A 21,453-nucleotide genomic window follows, 5' to 3' on the forward strand; every position below is an offset into this window, starting at 1 on the left:
TTAAGCATACTCGGTTATTAATCACACAACAAATAAACCCGATTAAACTGTGAGAAAATGTAACATTGCAAAAACTGTAGAATTTATAATCAATTGCAAAATACATGCATCTACTACAGTTGCAACTTCTGAATAGTTGGCCGGATAAGTTGCCTACCTGACTTTACTCAAGGATGATTGAGGTGAAACATAAATACTTTTCTGAGCTGTTCTCTGTATATGTTTTCATAAAGAACTTGCCTTGACCCAGAAACATTCAGTGGTGGCGAAAATCGGGCTCGGGGCGCATGCGCGAGGGGTGTTACTTGCGGTTTGGTTGTCTGACAATAGACAGTGATAAACGACGTTTTTACAAATAAATGGAAATGGTAAATAAAATTACTACTGCCCGTGAGATGACTATTGATTTCCTGTCTGTACTATGTCGCCACTTTGCCGCTAAGCAGCCTGACGTCGTTTTTATTTGACACACAGACAAAAAACATGCATTTCGGCATTATACAATAAAGACGGCTCCTCGCATTTTTCTACAGGTTGTAGTATTTGGGTATTCAGCGCTGCATTTTGACCGAAGAGTCGGGTGTAGACATTTGTGGGGACAGCCTGGGCAAATGAGTATAAAGAATAGCGGAGGGAGGGAGAGACTTTGATGGAAAACCCGCTGGCTGGAAAGGGTTATGCGGCGTTTACGTGCTAACAGAAACATCGGAATTTAGGGAATAACACAATAAACGACCCAAAAAAGTGGTGAATATGACTGGGAAAGCGGGAATTTTCTGTTATACCCGAGTATGACGTTTAGGGGGCGCGGAGCACATAAGCCGAATAAACAACCGAGGGCTCTGTGCTGTGTATTCATTTCTGAAATAAAAGAACCACCACCAAAAACACGAATTTTTATAAGGTCCATTTTGTTATCATTTCCAACCAAAAGCACTTCAATGCACGACAAGTCATATTATGTACAATTTTAGATAACTGGGAGCTAGGTCTTTACGAGCCGCACCTGAACGCAGCGCGGCCCCCTGCTGGTCAGAGACGGTAGTACACACGTGCTGTGTGGTGGAGCTGCTCCGCGCTGGGACTGGTCCTTTCGCAGCCATTTTCTGTCCAACCAAACAGCCGTTTCAAGAAGGTAACCAACCAGGGCTTCATTGCAGGTTTGTGCTTGGCTCCGGCCAATGATTGCTAACCGATTTCTCGTTAGCTCGAATGGAAATGTCCGTCTCTGTCTGATTTTTATTTGTTGTCTGAGTGAATGAGGGCTGCTGATCAGGAAGTATCCAGCGGGTAAAACTATTAAAAAATATGAATTACATTTCGGCCGCAGCCACGTCCTCTGCTCTTCTCGACAAAGAACAGGCCGGAGCTTTCTTTGCAAGCGCGACTAGCAGTGGATTTACAATGAGAAATTATGCAGAGGGCACGGCGTATCCATATAGGTTAACTGCAACAGGTAACTGTAATAGCTATCTGGACGACCTCTCATTAAATACACTGAACCCATTAACGTTGGTCTTGATGTTATCACGGCTAGCTAACTGGCTTGCTGCTAACACTGTCAGCTAAATATGCCACACACTCGCTGTACTAGACCAGCTAGCTAGCTTGTGTTAGCTAAATACAAATTAGTGAATTCAGCATGCGGCTAACGTAAACCGACCGTTGCGGGTTAATAGCTAAATTATCCAGCTTTTCTCCCAATTTACTTTGTTGTGCTAACCGTATTGATACAGCTAGCTAGTTCCCGGACCCGCTTTTTTTGCCAAGTCAGTGAGGTAACGTTAAGTTAACGTATAGTGAGGTCAACTGCTGTACACACAAACACTAAGCAAAATTGATATCTTAGCTCATTTTAACTTATACTTTCAACAAGGCACGGGTGATTTAGAGTAGATAAAGCTGTTGAATCGTCTCATATGTGTGTTGACGCCTCAAAATTAGTACTTTTTTTTTAAACTTCATGAGCCGGTAAATATGCAAATTTGACTCTTGTTTACCTGCCCCTTTTGCCTGTAGTTAACGTCGTACCGTCGAAATCAATCGGTTGTTATATATGATACTTGGCAAATGTGCATTTTATGACAACACAAATTGACTGAAACGTTTTAAATGTCGAGGGATCGTTATTTATTGATATGTTCATCTGTGTGAAAAACGTTAAGGATGCTACCGCCCCGTGGGACTTGAAATTTTAATGCCAAAGTTAAGGATCCCCAGCTCATTTTGTCCAACGAACCACATCTGAGAAACTCTTTTTGTTGTTAACTATGATTTAACGTAGCACTGCTTAACTGTCTGTGCTGTAAGTGGGGAGATAATAACATACTGGTAAACCTATGATCAGAATTGCCTCATGCAGTTAAACCATCTTTCATTTCTTTCTGGAAACCACCTCAAGCCCCAAATTCCCCAATACTGGCTGGATAAGATGTCTGCGGGTCATGAGAAAGATTTACAAAGTTAGATTATCTAAATTCAAGGCCTTGAAAGGTCTTAAATGTGGTCAAATGTTGCCTTTGAATCTTAAATGTGGTTTCAGCAGTTTTAAAATGTTGGTTTTCTTCTCGGCACAATACTTTTTAAGTCGGGAATCTCCCTGGTTGCCTGATTAGGTTTCAACCTGTATGGGGTTTGAAGGCTGGTATCAATATTTTTGTATTGAAAACATACTGTTATTAAGTGTTTCAGCCAAAATCCTATTCTTAGAAAGGTGGAAAAGCCTGTGAAATAGCAAAGACCATCATGGGACACTCCATTGAAAATTATAATATGAAATTCTTTTAGGGTTAGCAAAGGACAGAGGAGCCTCAGTCGTATGAGAGGTGGACAACACTGAATCACCGATATCCGATATTTAATAAATGGCCAATTTTGAGTGTATTTGTGAAACTACTATTTGTTGTCTTTATTTTCAGGGTTATACCGAGGGTGTGAAATTGGCATTAAAAGTTCTTAAAGTCTTAAATTGAAGTTTCAGAAACCTGTAGTCACCTTATAGGAAGCTAGCTGCAGCCCTGGCTTCAGAGGACTAGACAAGTGACGATGTAATGTTGGTGTACAGCCTGTCTGATGTGTGTGTGTGTGTGTGTGTTGCAGATGGACGGGGACAGCTCTACGACCGACGCCTCCCAGCTGGGCATCACTGGGGAGTACATGGCCTCTGGGCATTATGTGCTGCAGTCTCAAGATGGTGAGGAACCAAAGTGCTGGCTGTCTGACAAACATGACCCGCGTTGTTATGTATAACACACACAGTGTTTCATCTGTGTTCATTTAGCAGTGGTGCACCAGCACTGCTCGAGAAAATGTGAATTCAAATTGTAATTTAGTCTTACTGTCATCTAAAACTGAAATAAGTGTAGTCCAAATCTTTTAGAAGTAGTGATTTTATTACGTTTTATTAAAAGACATTTCTAGCACTACGACCTCAACTTGAAACATAACTCAGACCCAAGCAGCAACAGATACGGGACAAAACTAGAATTATCCCCCCAAGCACCACAGCTGCAAAAAATTACAGAGGAAACACTGATACACATCAGGCTGTTAAGTGAGATTTATCTGTGTGTGTGTGTGTGTGTCACAGATGACGGAGAAGAGAGTCTGAATGATCATGAAGACGGCGGCATCAAAGAGAACTTCAGGGAACAGGACATCTATCTTCCTATCGCCAATGTGGCCCGGATCATGAAGAATGCCGTACCACAGACTGGAAAGGTAGTGTGTGTGTGTGTGTGTGTGTGTGTGTGTGTGAGAGAGAGAGAGAGAGAAAACTATGAATGTTAAATATGAATAAGCGTATGAATTATGGAAGTAACATTGTGTATCTTTTGTGTGTACCTGTTACGTTACTGAGAACAGCAGTATATGGTAGTTAGGGCTGCATGATTATGGCAAAAAATGATAATCCTAATTGTTTTGCTAAATATTGTGATAATTATTAATCACAATTATTTCTCTCGGTTTCAGGAAAAACTAATTATTTGATTGCACTTGATTTACTTTTTTCATTGCAGTGTTTCTCAAAGTAGCAGCAGCTAACAAGTCTTGTTTTCACTCTTGCAGTCTCACTTTTGTTGGTTGTGGATCTTATTTTACAAAATTCAAATGATACATAATTACTACTTAATACTTTGGGGTGCAGCTAAAACCCTGAGGGAGACTTTGCATGGAATCTGTATTTGTTTGTCGTCTTTATGGTTTAAAAACAAAGTATCTCCGAATGACAGACGATGATCCACTTTCAGGAACTAAAACAACATTTTCAGGATTTTCATCTCTAACATTTGGCTGATCCATTCTTTTCCACTTTGCTCGTCGATGCATTTTTCTAAAGACGGTCTCTATGTAAGGTTTCTCTGCTGCTTCTCCATCTTAACTTTAGTTCTGGGCACATGGGTGCATATGCTGTACATTCAAAGGTTGTGATTGATAATGCATAATGGGAGAGCTTGATATACCACACTGGGACTTTCAAGGGAATTTAAAATATATAAAAAACACAATTGCCAAATTACAGTTATTAATCATGGAAACATAAAAAAGCAATATATGATTCTCTAGGATGAACTGTGCAGCCCTAAGGCTAATTAATATGAGACAACCTTCTGTTCCTTTCTTTTAATGTACGTCTGTGTATTTCCCGCAGATCGCGAAAGACGCCAAGGAGTGCGTGCAGGAGTGTGTGAGCGAGTTCATCAGCTTCATCACGTCGGAGGCGAGCGAGCGCTGCCACCAGGAGAAGAGGAAGACCATCAACGGAGAGGACATCCTGTTCGCCATGTCCACGCTGGGCTTCGACATGTACGTGGAGCCTCTGAAGCTCTACCTGCAGAAGTTCAGAGAGGTGAGTCGCAAAGTGGATGAACCACGGTTTACACTTCTCTCAGTGAAGGATGTGGCCTCTTAAAGATTCGTTTTTTGGGGGCATTTTTGCTTTTATTTGATGGTTCAAAGTGGAGGATAAGGCTTGTTGTCACTGTCTCAACTGCAAGGTAATTTTTTTTAAATTGTGGTCAGATGAAAATAGTTGAGCAATTCCCAGGTGCAGTCGCAAAACAGCAAGGTAGTAATAAGTAGAATGATGAGTTAATTTCCTACACAGGTCTAGAAATGTATGGAAAAGGGAGTAGTAAGTTTGAAAATTGCACAACAGAACTGACATGGCTAAACCCGCAGTATGCCTCCAGCAGGGGTTAAAGTGGGATTTGGCAGGTGGGGGAACCCTGTTCCCGGGGGGGGGGGGGGGGGGCTAAGATACATAATTGGTGGGGGGGTCAGAAAAAAATAGTAATTTAAAACAAATTTCCTGCATTTCTACACCACCTAACCTCTTGGATTAAGTCAAGAAACAGCAACCCTGTATAATGTTAACCAAAAATGTAAAATTATGTTATATTACTAGATTTCAGCATTGAGGTGCTTACATTCATGATTTTGCATACTAACCTAAAAACCTATTATTGGGAATCGCGAGAAAGTTTCAGAGCGACAGACACAGAGCGTCCCCGTAACCATAGTAACTCACTCTCACTCCTGCCTGCGTGCGCACGGCGCGAGAGGAGAGGGAGAGACGCAGAAGAGCCGCGGACTGAGATTACTCTGAGCACCATGCATGGGAATAAATTACAATATAATAGATTTGTGTATATTTCTCGCTATTCAGATGGTCTGAATAACTCTCTGCTGCACGGTGCTGCTCTGTCTCGTCTCGTGCGCTGTCAGTGTCCTCTTCGCGCCGCGACGTTATAGAGAGCCTAAGTCCCTCCCCTTCCGGTGGACCACCGTGGGACCTTATTTCAGAAAAAATATGTACGGTAGTCAACGGCGAGAGACAAATAATTGTTTGATCCCGTTTGAATTGTGCCATGAATTACACATATGATGTTTTGTCAATTTAAAAGATAATTTTGCAAGTCAAGAAAGTCGCAATTTGTCGTAAAACTGTTGAACTATAAGACTGTAAAAATACGTAATTAGAAAGACTACACACCCAAAAGTCGCACAAGTGACGTAACTTCCTCTCTCCACAAGCTACCCAGAGCCCTCTCAGATAGCAGGAGTATTATACACAACCTGGAAGGTAGACAGTAAGAACGGATTTAAACTGGTTTAGGATAGTTTTAGTACAGTGGGGGCTAACGTTAACGCGATGCCTGTGTGTTTCCTATGTTTCGTTCCATGTTGGTGTTGGTGACGTATATTGTGCGAGACGAGAGATGTAGTTCACTGAGCGGTTTCACACAAAACTAAACGTTACTGTACTGTTTTACAACAAACTGCGACTTTCTTGACTTGCAAAATTATCTTTTAAATTGACAAAACATCATATGTGTAAGTCATGGCACAATTCAATCGGGATCAAACAATTATTTGTCTCTCGCCGTTGACTACCGTACATATTTTTTCCGAAATAAGGTCCCATGGGGGACAGCGGAAGGGGAGGGACTTAGGCTCTCTATCAGTTATGAATTTGTTTTTCACTGCGACTTGTGGCGTGAGAGCGTGTGAAATGCGTGAGTCTCACGGTCAATGCGTGAGAGTTGGCAGCCCTGTGAACTCGCTTGACATTATTATATATGAAACTGCCAATTAGATTTATTTACTTATTAATCGAAGGGGCCGAAACGCCGTTCCGGATCGTTTCGGCCCACTTTAACCCCTGGCCTCCAGTGCATTGCAGTAATTGGGAACAGTCTTGGTATGGGCTGAAATTGGGGCAGCCATGCTCACATGTGTAATTTTTCCTGTGTGTTTTCGAGGCGATGAAGGGGGAGAAGGGGATGCCTGGTGTGTCCGTGGGAGAAAGCCTGGGAGAGGAGCTCACAGATGACAGCTTCAGTAAGTGGAACTCAAAATACCAGCGAATGTTTTATCTCAACGCATCTGTTAGTCATTTAGCTCTCCTGTTCCTTCAGACATTTTATTCATTCTCTGTGGTCACTTCTGCAGTTTCTTTGTCTTCGACCACAGTTTCCTCTGTAAGTTTAAACTATTGAGTAAAATAAATTATTTTTCCTCCTCATCAGCAAATCCACTGCCAGCGGGGATTATCACAGCAGATGGACAGCAACAGAACGTCATGGTGTACACCACCTCATATCAACAGGTAAACTTCACAACTTGGATATGTTGTTTTCAGTGCTACATACAAGGATCCTTCTCTGGTCTGGAAAAAGTATGGAAAATTAATTCGATAATTTCCAGGCAGGGTCTGAAATTAACACCCGCCAAGCACCAAATCCTGTTAAAATTTGGTGGATAAATCAATAAGAGTCACCCGACACACTGGCCGCTCACTGCTTGAGACAATAACATTTGAATGACTCACTTATATACACTCTTTGGTCTTTGCTTGTTCTCAAACTTTATCCCTGCTGGCCACCGTACACTCTCGCTGACTGTGAGCCAATCAAATCAAAGCAAAACAATGGATCTGTGTCAAACAGGCTCCTGATTGGCTGCCTGTTTTTCTCACATAAAGCAGTACTGAAGTTTCTAAACCTACTCAAACAGTAACTGATTCTGATCAGGAGATACCAGTAAAATGAAAAATATATATTAATTATTTTGGCCAGTAAAAATGATTTGGCTGGTGAATGTTTTTTTTTTTTTTTAGCTTACCAGCCAAAAAGTTAATTTCGAACACTGTTTCCAGGTCTTGAAAAGTGTGGGAATTACCCAATTACTTTGGGAAAATGTAATTTTTTAGTCCTGATACGCATCTGACTGCTCAATTATGTAGTTGTAGACTCACTGTAGTTTCATGTATTGTGATATTCATCTACTATCTCGAGCGATAATGCCTAGTTTATAGTTGTGTTGCTGAGCTACTATTAATATATAATAATGAACACCAAAATCAAAATCAAAATCTTCAAACCCAGTCAAGAAATTCAGGTTGGAAAAGAGAGACTGAACTCTGCTCCTGTGTTTCAGATCCCCGCTGTACAACAGATCCAGTTTTCGTGACGAGGCCTTTCTCCGAGCCCGAGCGCCACGGCTACACACCGCACCGTCACCACCGGCCCGGTGGTCGCAGCATGGCCTCCAACCCCGCCACAGGGCAAAGGTCATCAGACGGACAGGAGGGATAGAGGGGTGGGGGAGGGGGGGAGGGGCGGCGGTTAAGGAAACCCTCATGTACAGAGAAATCACTACCTGTTCATTAGAAAGTGTAGTTTGTAGTTGTGAGGTACCAAATGTTTTGGAGCGCATCCAAACCAGCTGGGAAATTCGAGGCTTTATTTTAAAGGCTAGTCTTATTACATAACTTAGTGGTCAGATTTTCTTTGTGTGTGTGTTCATGTGTTCGGTTTTATGCAGTTTTTTGTTTGGTTTTTTTGAGGAGAAGGGGGTGGGAACGGGGGGGGGAAGGGTTGTATTGGAAGCTTATTTTTTAACGCCTTCTCTGTTTGAACCGTGAGAAGAGACGTTACTGTCAAACCACATCATGCAGCTCTTTTGTAAGTTGATACAAATTACCATGTGCTTTAATGTTATGTAAATCCTTTGAATAAAAATTCAGAAGTGATGTGTAAACCTCCACCTCTTTTTTTATTTTTTTATTTATCACATTCAACAGCTCAGGTTCACACAAATGACAGAATCAGTCAACTTTTAAGCTGTTGTAGTGTTTTGGAGTATGTGGTTATCTTCCCAGCTCTTTCCTGTATTTCTCCATGTACGGTTGAACCGCCATCCAGACCTGACACAGGGAAACAATATGCAAACCATTAAGTCATTATAATATAACGTTATAGCTGTGTTATGCATGCATTTGGTGAAACGTGATGGGGAAACTTGCCTTTTCTTGTCTGAGGAGTGTGTGAGCAGCCTCTATGTCCGGACTCATGAAGCGGTCTCTGTCCCAAGGCCTGCAGAAACAAACAGGAGTCAGCACCTCATTCATTTGATGCTTAGGGAGATTCACTTGAGGTCAAAGGTCAGGGCCAGTTACAGAACAGCAGACCTGGAGCTGGCATTCGGAGGCTCTGGTTAAGGTCTTATTTGCGTTAAGATATTTACATGAACCTTTGATACCGTGTGATTGAGAACCTCTGTCGCCATTAATAAACCAGAGAATATTTCTTTTCACTGATAAAACAGTTAAAAAAGTGTGAAAAAGATGCAGTCAACTATCATCTTTGACTGAGCAGTAGGTTATTTCTAATCCAGGGGAAAGAAACGATACCGATACGAAGTCCTGCTCGGCCGCATTTTTTTTGCTGACATCTAAATGTACCCATAATGCTGTGCGAGTTCTGGAGGGCGGTGTGCCTGCTCACCGGGCCGCCCCGCTGCGTGTCTCTCACCTGACCACAGAGCGCAGCAGATCATGGACTTCCTCCAGAGGAGCGCTGGTCTTCAGAGGATGGAGGAACTCCAGAGCCTGGCAGGCGGAGAGCAGCTCCACAGCCAGCACTGCAACACAAATGATGAGACCGTGGTCAAGTCTCAAGTCTAAATGTAGAACAAGTCAAGTCAGAACAAATCAAGAGTCCAGTATCAATTTAATATCTTAAAGAAAACTAAATATCTAGGACTTTTCAATGCAATATGGTTTTAATAGGATAAAAACTTGGTAAGAGCATCATGAGTTTGATTTCTATAATCAGTTTCAACTTCAATAAATTCAATCATTCCATACAAATTCAGAAAATAATTTAAATTCAGTCGTCTGCTGGAACAAATCTCATCACTTTCAATCTAAGTCATTTACATAAACACAAGATCTCAAGTCAAGACTTTAGAAACCTTTTCAAGTCATCAAAGTACAAAGTCAGAGTCAAGTCCCAAGTCACCAGAACCCAAGTCAAGTCAAGTCTCAAGCAGGTAAACAGTGTCACCCTGCTCCACATGTTCCAGCACTCTCAGGACTTTGCGAGCCGCCCAGCCGCCCATCGACACGTGATCCTCTGTCGCTGCGCTGGTGGACAGGGAGTCAACGGAGGACGGGTGGCACAGGGCCTTACTCTCCGACACTGCAGCAGAAATACACATACACACTGGACTAGTACAACCTTAGCAGGGTCGGGGCCATTCATGAACTGAACTGAGAGACTCCAGTGTTGTGTGAATGTTAAAGTCTCCCAGCGGTAAGGAAACAGAATGTGAATTGAATTAGAATGACAGGAAACAACTGAATTCCACTGAATCCCATGAAATTCCACTTCTAAGAGAGTTTGTCTCGACTCGCTGAACATTATAAATCAAATAATAGACAGTTAAACAAATCAAACACATTCAATCATAATGTATGGATTACGATTACATGTTCTGCATCAAATACCACCTGAAATACCTCCTTTAACATTTTATAATATTCAATATTGATAACATATAATCTCAGATATGTGGTAACAAAAAACAAAAAAACATGGAATTTTACAGAATTTCAGTGAATCAAATTCCAATTCCATTTCCTCCGTTGAATTGGAATCGATGAGTTCATTCATGAATTGACCCCTGAACCCTGATCCTTATTAGTCATAAAACATAAACTCCCTCTAAACTCATTTGTCTCAAACCTGAGGCCGTGTTAACGCTGCTATTTGTCCTCAGTACTCCCTCTAAACTCACCCGTGTGTTTATTACATGGTTAGTTATAAAGCATCGTCCCTGTAAACACACACTTAATTAAAAGTATATGCACTATAAACTCACAAACACTTGGTTATTACATGCCGTAGCCCCTACAAACACACTTGATTAGAAGGTGAGTTTGAAAGCTTATTCTGTAAAACCACAGAAACACACCTGCATACTACAACCTTAGTTATAAAACACACTCCTTTTAATAAGCTCATGCACCCTTGATTAGTTCGAAAGCACATCATCAACGTCAATGTCTGTTTATCCAACAGGTTTTGAAAGGATTTCACCGCCCCAAAGGTCGTAGGTTGATGTACAAATTACCACTCACACCCCCCATCAGCAGACAGACCTAAAGCAGCGGCGGTGCAGTGGGCGATCATGAAGCCCGAGTTAAATCCTCCGTCCTGGACGAGGAAGGCCGGCAGCTCGCTGAGCGCCGGGTTCACCAGCCTCTCAATCCTCCGCTCACTGATACTGGCCAGCTCATGGACCGCTATGGCCAGGTAGTCAAGAGCCTGGGGGGGGGGGGGGGGGGGGGGGGGGGGGACACACAGACCACAGCCCACACACACCCCATCTTCAGGCTAGTACCTCAGGTCACCTTTTCCCCACTGAATCACATCAAAGGCAAGAAAATCCATCTTGCTCTCCTTACTGTCAGTTGCTTATAATTTTGGTGATCTAGGAATTTTAGCTTGGGTAACACTTTACAATAAGGGTCACTAAGTTAAGGCTTAGTTAATGCTTAATAAGGGTTAGTTAATGCTTAATAAGCATTAACTAACACTAATATACCTTAATAAGCATTAACTAACCCTTAATTAACAGTTAACTAATGTGTAATTTACTAATGGTGTTCATGTTAACTAAGGTATTAATTTATACATTATTTAATAGATTATAAAGATGACTATTAAATAATGTATAAATTAATACCTTAGTTAACATGAACACCATTAGTAAATAATTACCAGACACATTAGTTAACTGTTAATTAAGGGTTAGTTAATGCTTATTAAGCATTAACTAACCCTTAACTTAGTGGCCCTTATTGTAAAGTGTTACCTTAGCTTGTATCACTGTTTCCAAGGGTGGAAGTAACTAATCACATTTACTCACGTTACTGTAACTGAGTAGCTTTTTTTGTGTACTTGAACTTTTACTTAAGTATGTTTTTACTGAAGTATTGTACACATTTTAAATCACATCCATTACAGAGTATAGAGTTTGTGCCTCTCCATAGAAACTGCACCGTTTATTGACTGCTCACTGCCATTCACAGTGAGCGGCTTTACTTTGTTCACACACTTTATTTTGTAATTTCCAAATATTCCGATCAAAAGAATCTAGTCTGAACTCTGAACTCTCTCCTTTTAGAATCACATGGAAAAGATCCCAGCTAACAACGCTCTCTTTTCTAAAAAAGGAACTCAGCAACTTTTAAATGAGACACTTTTTACTTTTACTTCAGTAGATTTTTACACCGGCACGTTTATTTCTGCTTAAGTAAAACATAAGCAATGTAACAATACTTCTACTTGAGTAGGACATTCTTGTACTCTTTCAATTACTGACTGTTTCACTCTGTTAAGATGCTCTGGATGCAAAAGAAATGTAAATGTAAACAGAATATACTAAAAGCACTAGAGGCCATAGGGGACAGTGATGCTACTTGATGCCCTGAACCTTTCACTTTTCTAAATTCTCTCATTTTTTTATTCACCAGCCACTTTCACTATTTCAGTCACTCAGATTACGTTTGGTGTCCTGCCAAGGCCAAAATTTACAAGCATTTGGCCGTTGACTGGCATTAATTCCCCACGCTGCTCACATGCGCCAACACAAACACCGTCACCCTAGATAAAGCTGCAGGAGAGGGAGGGATGGAGAAATATCACGGCCGATAAATCAGTGGGATTCTCAGTATCAGTTTGGTGTGACTCTACCTTGGCTGGATACTCTCCGTGGAAATTCCCACCGGAAATGGTCTCACCGGTTTCAGCGAAAACCAGCTGGAGGCGAGTTGAGGATTCATGAGGTGCTTTAGTGTCAGTTTGGCAGTCGAAGGTTTGTCCAACATTGCCTCCCTGTGGCTTAAACTGTGTGATAACAGCAGACACAAGACTAGAAGCTACAGCCTCCCTGCTTTATAACGTGGGGAACTTGAGGAAACTGAAGGAAAAGCAGGATACTGGGTTGTCGGTGGCGCTGTTCAGCTCAGTGGAAATCAGCCTCTGGACAAAAGCGATGGTGTCGTTCACCACTCCATGAACCTGCGGCAAGAAGAGACAAAGGCCGGTGAAAGTTTTCTGCCTCCATTGTTGGGTGAAAGCCTTGTTTCTCCAAAATGTTGACGTTTCAAGAGCAAAAAACGGCCTTGTTTTCAGCTCGAAGGGCCATTTTCCAGTCTATCCACTGGGTTTTGAAAGGTTTTCATCAGGTTTTCATCATCGTCCGAGGGTTGTTGAATTTTCTCAACCCATAGAGGAGTGTGTAATCCTTCAATTTAAGGTAAAACATGGAAATCACTGGCTCAGTTGGTTAAGTTGGATATCATGTCCTCGCAATGTCCTGGGTTTGAATCCGGCCTGGGACCTGTGTCACTAATCCTTCCTGTCTCTCTCAACTATTTACTGTCCAGTGAAGGCAAAAATGCCAAAAAATAACCTTAAAAAAACATGGAAATCACCAAAACTGGGGTTACAGAGGCTTTCACTTGACAATGACGATATTGTCTGGTTTTACTGGTCAGCTGCCAGGTGTAAATGTGTGTAAAAGTGTGAGTGTGAAGCAGTGTGTTGCTGAAAAAGAGCATGCAGGCTCAGCTTTCCCTCAATAAACAAAGGTTTAAAAAATGCCTCTCTAGAACAATTAAGAAACACATTTAATCCACGTGTGCCATGTTTATACATATACAAACACACACACACACACACACACACACACACACACAGTACCTGTGGGATGCAGCGCAGTGTGTAGGCATCCTGAACACGTTTACATGATCTATGACTCTCTGCAGGAAATACATCATAAGGAAATCAGAGGCAGGAAATGGTAGAAAAGCATAAAAACAGATTTCATTGTTTAGATGTAGACCCTATAGGATAAGACATGCAGTAAGTGCGTGTGTGTGTGTGTGTGTGTGTGTGTGTGTGTTACATACATTCAGTATCCACTTTATTACTACTAGTACCAGTAGGAACTTGTTTTGTGTCTTTGAGGCTTGGATTCAACAAGGTAGGCTACTGGAAACCATTTTGGACTTGATCTCGTCCCTCAGTTCCTACCTGAGATCTGGGAGGGGAAGACTTCAGAGTCTAAGAGAGAGCGAAGCCTCTCTGCCACCTCCATCTGACCTGGGTGCGGTCTCACTGCATGGACAGCTGGCAGGACAGAACAACACAACAATTCATTTTCTGTTGTTTACAACTTTCCAGCGTCTGTGTCGCACGCTTGCTTGTGTGTGTGTGTGTGTGTGTGTGTGTGTGAGTGTGTATCTGTAGCACAAAGGACTTTTGTCCCCTGAGCGTCGACTGGAAGGCAGCCACCTCCTCTATGGCTGCCAACAGTAGCCCCGCCCCACTCTTAACTTAGCCAACCACAGTGTGGCACTGTGCCTTGCTCATCTCATCTACCAACAACTGAGTCTTATTCTGCCAACTTTGTAAAAGACTTGCAAATAACATCATTTTGCGTTGTTAGTGAATGTGTTGTGTTGGGAACCTCATATTAACTTGATAAATCAAGCTAAAATGTCCAAAAACCTGTGAACATTTGGCCTAGTTAGCTGCTAACGTTTGGCTATGTTGTGGCTAACTAGCTTGTTGGGCAGCTAAATATTTGAAAAAAGTGAAAATTTGCATGATTTATTCCAAAACTGTTCCACGTTTTATGCCTTGTCCCTCTAGTAATTATGCATACTAACTACAGTGGTATTTTATATTCACTGTTCATTGCTAAATATCCACGTATGGTGATAGCAACCTGATGCAGGCTACTGAGCCTTCTAGGCAGCTCAGTAGAAAGAAAGTAATGACCCGGCCTGCCAGCAGCAAAACCAGGCACAAAACAGTCTGCTAAAATATCACTGAGCAGCCAAGTGTTAGTGGACGGCCCACAGACAACCTTAATAATATCAATGAAGTATGTTAAATGCATACTAGCCTAACTACACTGAAGAATACAACACAGTATTTTTTTGGGAAGAAATCATGTAAATTATGAAATTTTTCACACCTTTACCTGCCCAGCAAGCTAGTTAGCCGTTAGCTAGCCAACAGCCACATGTTCACATTCCCACAACAGCTAATTTTAGTTGGATTCCTCAACTTGAAATGATCGTCCAACAATTCATTCACAAACACATGACAAGATTTGCCACTCTTTCACCAAGTGAGAAGAATAAGACTCAGTCATTGGTAGTCAAGGTGAGCAAGGCACAGTGCCACACCGTGGTTGGCTAAGTGAAGAGTGGGGCGGGGCTTACGGTCGGCAGCCTTGGAGGAGGCGGCTGCCTTCAAGTCAATATTCAGGGAATAATTGCTTGTGGCATCAGTACCGCTGTGGAAGGCCTTAGTGGTGCCGCGCAGGGCCTCCACGCTCAAGGCAGCGATGATGTCAGCTTGTCTGGCCACGCCCACTGCTCTCTCCACCGCCTCCGCTCCCAGAGACGTTATCATCTGAGTCCCGTTGATCAAAGCAATCCCCTATAATCATCATAAATAACCTGTATTGATCGACTGAAATTTATAAAGTCTACATTAAAGGATAACACTGCTGTAATTTCACTTTTTTTCTGTTGCTATAATCTTTTCTACTGCAGCTTCGTCCTATCTCCTGGAGGTCATAGGCTCCTGCTGTTTTCAAAAATACATTAAAAACACCTCGTATGACTTAATCACACAGCTAATTATCACATTTAAAGTGGACTATTTGCACTTTTTCCATTACTGTGCACAGAAAGAGACTGGGAGGAAACATCTAGCTGGAGACGCACAATGATCTCTACTTTTGATACGATTGCAACTGCAATGATTGTGATTATATGATTATAAAGTCATATAAGGAAAAAATACAATACACTTGTTACTTAAAATGATGGATTATGGTAGTCAAGGCAGCAGTATGTCTCTGAGCTGTATTTAATGTATTTTTGAAAACATCAGGAGCCCATGACTTCAGACAGTAGTAATTTCTGACTATGACAAATACATTGGTGGGTTTAAAACTTTCATGGGTATTAATGGGAATAGGAAAAAAAATTAAATCACGTCGGTGTTATCCTTTAAAGACCCCATGAAACAGCATCTTTTCTTCCTTGATTTGATGCATTTCCTTTTGAAACAGGATGTTGAGGCGGGACATAACACAGCGAGGGATCATTCAAAAGTCTAAACCAATGGAATATGAGTCAGGGAGAGAGAGGCAGTTTTATTTGATAGGAGAGGCGGGATTGTTCAAAAATCTGTGATGGTTTTATTGTTTGGAATTCATATGGGAGTTCATTTCACGGGGACTTTAAGAACAAAGCCTCTTCATGAGCCTATTACCTCCTTCGGCTTCAGCACTAGAGGTGTGAGCCCATGGCCTTCCAGGACCTGCAACAACAGAAGAAAACAGCAAACATGGACCCAATCAATCAATCAATCAGTCAATCAATCAATCAGTCATTTCAGGAAAATTCAAGAACGTGTCTCTGTGTAAGGAATGAGTGTTTGGAGCTTGACTCACAGCCTTGGCGTCGGCCCAGCCGCTCTGCGGGGACCACATCCTGCCCTCCCCCATCAGGCCCAGGGTGAGGTGGGCCAAGGGGGCCAAGTCCCCGCTCGCCCCCACCGTCCCCTTCTCTGGCACCCAGGACAGACAGGAGGCTGGGGCGCACACACACACACACACACATCTCAAACTACTACTACTACTACTACTACTACTAATAATAATAATAATGATAATAATAAATAATAATAACCTTTATTTGTATAGCACTTTTCATACACAACATGCAGCTCAAAGTGCTTTACATCAATAGGAGGTAAACATAAAAAAAAACATAAAACATACATATAAAAGAACAAGCAAAATGCATTGTGTTAAAAGAATCAAATCAAGTAGAAATAGAAAGATACGAATATGTAAATAAACAGTGAAGTGAATTGCATTAAAAGAACACAATCAAATTAAACAGTTAAAATGAAGGCTAATTAAAAGCTAAGCTGAAAAGATGATCTGCTATATTCAGCACTTATTTGTGTAAACTTTTTTTTTCTTTATTATTTAGTGTGTGTGTGTACCATTGAAGGCCTTCACCATGGCGTCAACCGTTTCCATGGAGACGCCACTGTGCCCTTTAGCCAGGACATTGATTCTCAGAGCCAGCAGCATGCGTGTCCTCTCTGTACTCAAGGGGGCGCCCACTCCTACACACACACACACACACACACACACAAACACACACACTTTAGGGAATTAATGGAGCTTGATCATGGTTGCTGTATGTCATCCCACTCTCCAGCCAAAGACATCTGGTTAAAAACTGTCTTGTGAAAGTGAATATTTGAATGTGTGAGAATGACCTTCCCACCCTAGTCAGGACATTATTATTCCCTGTTGTCCATTGTAAGCCATGTCTGGGAAAATGTTTTCTTTCATCATCATTCATTGAATCATTCATTGAATTCAGGTTTCCCAATAAAGATGACCTACCAGCACTATGAGACCGGATCAGATTCTCCTGCAGCTGCCTACAGAGACAAGTAGAGGACAGCTGTCTGCACACATTCCCGATAAACTCAGTGACACCTTGGTGGGACAGAGTGTTTGTTCAGGTAGAGCAGACTCTTTTGTTCTCTCACAGTTAATTAGCAACCACTTACGTGAGCTGTTCTTTCGGTATGAGTGCGTGCGCAAACTTGCCAAAGCCGGTGTTGACGCCATACACAACTGCAGGGAAGAACAATTAAAGTTGGAAAAGATTCAATCTGGTCAATCTCAAAATAACTGACAGCAACAAATTAAAACAACAAACAAATCACAGTAGTGTTTTTTTAACAAAGTCCTTAGTTGACAAAATGATAACACTTTTACTGATTGGACCATCTATATTTTAGAAATATTGAATGATAGATAGATCAGGCAGTGACTCCAAAATGTTCCAGGATTTTGGAAATTAACTCACACTACCAGTCAAAAGTTTGCACACACCTTACTGAATGTACTGTTTTTAGTTTAGTTTAGTTTAGTTTAGTTTATTTCGGTCATATTCAGTTCCAGTGAATCAACATATTTCACTGTGTTTGAAACAAAGAAATAAAAAAAATCAAATGTAACATCTCAAATACAATACATTCATGACTGAAAAGGTATAGGCTGAAGCCAAAGCTTATTATGCCTACCCTTATTCCATTACTTACAGTTATCCCAAAATGTATAAATTAAAAAATGAAAAACAAACGATTAACCTTTTACTGTACAAAAAGTATTCAATTAATAGTTTTGTAACTGTCAAATATATCATTTCCAAACATTCTTTTAAACTTGCCTAAAGTACTACACATTTTTAGTTCATCTTTTGCATTGTTCCATAATTGAACCCCTACAACTGACACACATCTATTTTTTACATTTGTCTTGACCTACATACAGTCTGGAAGTGTTTTGTTTTGGGCTCTATAAATTATTTGTATCGTTTTAAAGTTAACTATATCCATACATTTTAAAGTATGTGAATGAATGAATAATGGGTTGGTTGGGTCATGATAATCAGCTTTGTTGATTATTCTTATGGATCTTTTTTGAAGTAAGAAGATAGCATTTGTGTTTGTCTTATAAATGTTTCCCAATACCTCCACACAGTATGTCATGTATGGAACTATGAGTGAACAGTACAGAATGTATAATGATTTATGATTCAATATGTCCTTAGTTTTGTATAATATTGCAATAGATTTAGACATTTTTAATTTAACATGATTTATGTGTGATTTCCAACAGAGCTTATGATCTATTATCACACCCAAGAATTTGTTTTCATACACTCTCGCAATTTCTACATCATTAATCATTATTTTTGTATCAGAATTTAGTTAAATTTAATGATAATTTATTAATATCAAACCATTTCTTTAGGATTTTCAATTCTCCTTCAATTGTATCCATCAGTTGTTGTCAATTTTTCCCAGAGTAAAATAAATTTGTATCATCTGCAAATATTACAGATTTTAATAAATCTGAATTTTTCATTCTCTTAAAGCCATTTTGATCTAAAGTCTTCTGCTTAAATGCTTGAAATTTATTTCTTAGACAAATATAAATAGTAAAGTTGATCCTGTGTATGAATTTCTTTCTAAACCCTTTGCCTTTCCATCAAGGCAAAGAATCTAAAATATAAGATAGTTTGGATTTGTTTAACACTTTTTTTGGTCACTGCATAATTGCATTTGTGTTATTTCATAGTTTTGATGTCTTTACTATTATTCTAAAATGTGGAAAAAAGTAAAAAATTGAAACTCCATACCTCTGTTTTCTCTTATGATGGTGTCGATGACATCTCTGGCTTTCCTGACTCTCTGCTCAGCCTCAGCAGTCAACTGGGAGGAAAACACAAGATCAGGGGCCAGTTGCATAAAGCTGGTTTAAGACTAGTCTAGTCTAAGCCTTAGACTGGTCTTAGATTCTCAGGGTGGACTAGTCTAATTAAGACTATCTGACAACTGACTTATTTTGAGGTAGGAAAAGTTAGCCGCCTTCCCCCCTGGCTAATCTTGAATTAATAACTTTGTTGTTATGGCAACGAGTCGGCCTAACTGTCAGAGTGGGAAGTTTAAATACTGAAGCTGTTTCATTAAAGAGTATTGAATATTTGTTTTTGGAAAGAGCCTTAAGAAGGGAGCGAGTGTTTAGTGACAGAAACAAGCCATTCGAGATCCACAACAATCAAGAAGTAGTAGGAACAGGTAAATGTAAGTGTCTATAGCAAGTTTGACTTAAGGTCACATTTAAGTCTGAAGCCGCGGCCACACTGATCCGTCAGAAAACGGACAGAATTACTAACGGATAGATTTCTGTCTGTTGGGTTGTTTTGGAATGTCAACGCTATTTTAAAAAAAACGCCTCTGATTTGTGGTGACGAATCCATCCGTCCGTCCGTTTTGACAGGGACGAAATCTGACGGAGACGGACGTGTCATCAGCGCTGCCCGGACAACGGACTAACCCTAACCCTAAGACCAGGTCTATCTTTATGCAACTGGCCCCAGCTTCAGCCTGTTTGTCATTGCCTCTTCCCTCATTTTAGAATACACAGAACATATGTGAGTTTTTCTCACCTTTATTTTGAACATGCCTTTGCCCAAGCTGACCAAATCAGCTGTAGTCAGGCTGTTGCCGTCCAGGGAAAGGTACTGGGACAAGCAACGACAGGAAGAACAGCATCACTGCACTTTTTGTGTGGTAAGAACTGTCAAAAGTTAATAGATTTAGCAAAACTGTACTAAAGCATACACATAAAAGCAAGACACCAACCTCTTTGGGCTCTTGATAAGAGCTTTCCCTACTGGAAACTGGTTAAGAGAATGTTTCTGCACAGTTCAGTAATCACTTCACAAAAGACAAGATGTATTTTAGTGTCCATCACAAAATAACAATAATGATTACTACTACTACTACTGAGAAGAAGAAGAAGAAGAAGAAGAAGAAGAAGAAGAAGAAGAAGAAGAAGAAGAAGAAGTGATATATCAAAAATAGAAAACTATAAAAGATAAAACAAACTATCACACATTCTGTATGCATATCATGCTATTTCAGTCATTCCCAAAGTAGGGTCCTGGGACCTCCAGGGGTCCTGAAGGGGCTGTAAGGGGTCCTCATGATCATGAGAATCAATTTCGACAATATATTTGAATTGTTGCACAACGAAAGAATGTAGGAATTTGGCCACCTGTTGAGTAGCTGTCTAGCTTCAGTGCAGATTCAGTTCTCTCCTAAACTCATACCTAACCACTGAAGAGTCCCTCAGATGGGGATCCACAGGACAACATGATATCTAATGTGTCTATGTGAGGCTCTTTGGCCCTGAAAACATGTAGGAACCCTTGAGTTAGTTGAAGGATACGTAGCTGTGGCCAGTGGAGACGAATCGAACTTCTCCTCCTCCCCCTCGACGACTGAAGAGAAACAACCGTTTTACAATCAGAAAACGAGAGAGCAGCGAAGCCTTCTGTGCGGGACAGGGGTCGGAGATGCTTACCCAGCTGCAGGAAGTCGTCGGCCTGCAGGACGTCCTCTGCCCGGTCGTCCGGGTCGAGCAGCTCTCCTCTGGGGCACCTCCGCATGCTGACGGCCTCCTCCCCGGCTCCTTCCTCCAGCTTCTTGGCCCCGGCGGTAGCGTCGCAGGGCCTCGGACCCCAGCCACCGGACGGAGGCGGAGGGGCCGCCGCCACCGCCGCCGCAGGGCACCCGGAGCCACTCGCCCCGAACACACACCGACACACACAGCATCGTCCCGGCAACACGCTCAGAGGGAGAGATGGAGAGGCAGAGAGGGAAAACAAGCCTCTTCCAGCCTCTGCAGCAATGATCTACGAGAGGCTGTGGAGAACCAAATATATACAAAAACATATTGGTTGAACAAGTCAAACTTGTTCTTGTTGAAACATGCAAAACATTGACTGCTCTCTCTGACTCATTAACAGCTGGTACAAAGTTTAGTTATGCTCATCACAAAGTCAAACGTTAGTCGAGATTGTGGAGCTTGGAGGGACTGAATGAGTTCAGATTACTAGAACGATGTGAAAACATTTGAACAATTTATATCCTGGGGTACTAATTCATTTAAACGTGTTATCACTCACTCAGG

General features: G+C 41.3%; 1 protein-coding gene and 1 pseudogene across 5 annotated transcripts; one reads left to right on the forward strand and one right to left on the reverse strand.

Annotated features, from left to right (window-relative positions):
- Nucleotides 1–1,067: 1,067 nt before the first annotated feature.
- nfyba (nuclear transcription factor Y, beta a) lies at nucleotides 1,068–8,216 on the forward strand. 4 transcript variants are annotated; one of them, XM_071899856.2, is made up of 7 exons: nucleotides 1,068–1,160; nucleotides 3,100–3,193; nucleotides 3,590–3,720; nucleotides 4,652–4,849; nucleotides 6,765–6,843; nucleotides 7,032–7,111; nucleotides 7,942–8,216. In XM_071899856.2, exons 2-7 carry the CDS (start codon nucleotides 3,100–3,102, stop codon nucleotides 7,972–7,974), a joined length of 615 nt encoding a protein of 204 aa, XP_071755957.1. In that variant the 5' UTR covers nucleotides 1,068–1,160; the 3' UTR covers nucleotides 7,975–8,216. The 4 variants fall into 4 exon arrangements, with proteins under 4 accessions (XP_071755957.1, XP_071755960.1, XP_078138132.1 ...); XM_071899859.2 differs by having other exon boundaries at nucleotides 6,774–6,843; XM_078282006.1 differs by lacking the exon at nucleotides 1,068–1,160 and adding an exon at nucleotides 1,249–1,290.
- Nucleotides 8,217–8,564: 348 nt separating this feature from the next.
- LOC139912146 (histidine ammonia-lyase-like) lies at nucleotides 8,565–21,095 on the reverse strand (annotated as a pseudogene). The gene is made up of 20 exons (XR_013504072.1): nucleotides 20,845–21,095; nucleotides 20,710–20,761; nucleotides 20,121–20,151; nucleotides 19,925–19,999; nucleotides 19,115–19,187; nucleotides 17,475–17,541; nucleotides 17,305–17,342; nucleotides 16,893–17,018; nucleotides 16,333–16,472; nucleotides 16,152–16,199; nucleotides 15,161–15,308; nucleotides 13,890–13,985; nucleotides 13,557–13,615; nucleotides 12,792–12,872; nucleotides 12,546–12,611; nucleotides 10,949–11,114; nucleotides 9,852–9,986; nucleotides 9,318–9,426; nucleotides 8,810–8,879; nucleotides 8,565–8,710 (listed from the first exon to the last, which is right to left on the reverse strand). The product of XR_013504072.1 is annotated as a histidine ammonia-lyase-like (transcript).
- Between the last annotated feature and the right edge of the window lie 358 nt (nucleotides 21,096–21,453).

This window comes from Centroberyx gerrardi, chromosome 24 (assembly GCF_048128805.1).
Source record: "Centroberyx gerrardi isolate f3 chromosome 24, fCenGer3.hap1.cur.20231027, whole genome shotgun sequence".
Classification (NCBI taxonomy): domain Eukaryota; kingdom Metazoa; phylum Chordata; class Actinopteri; order Beryciformes; family Berycidae; genus Centroberyx; species Centroberyx gerrardi.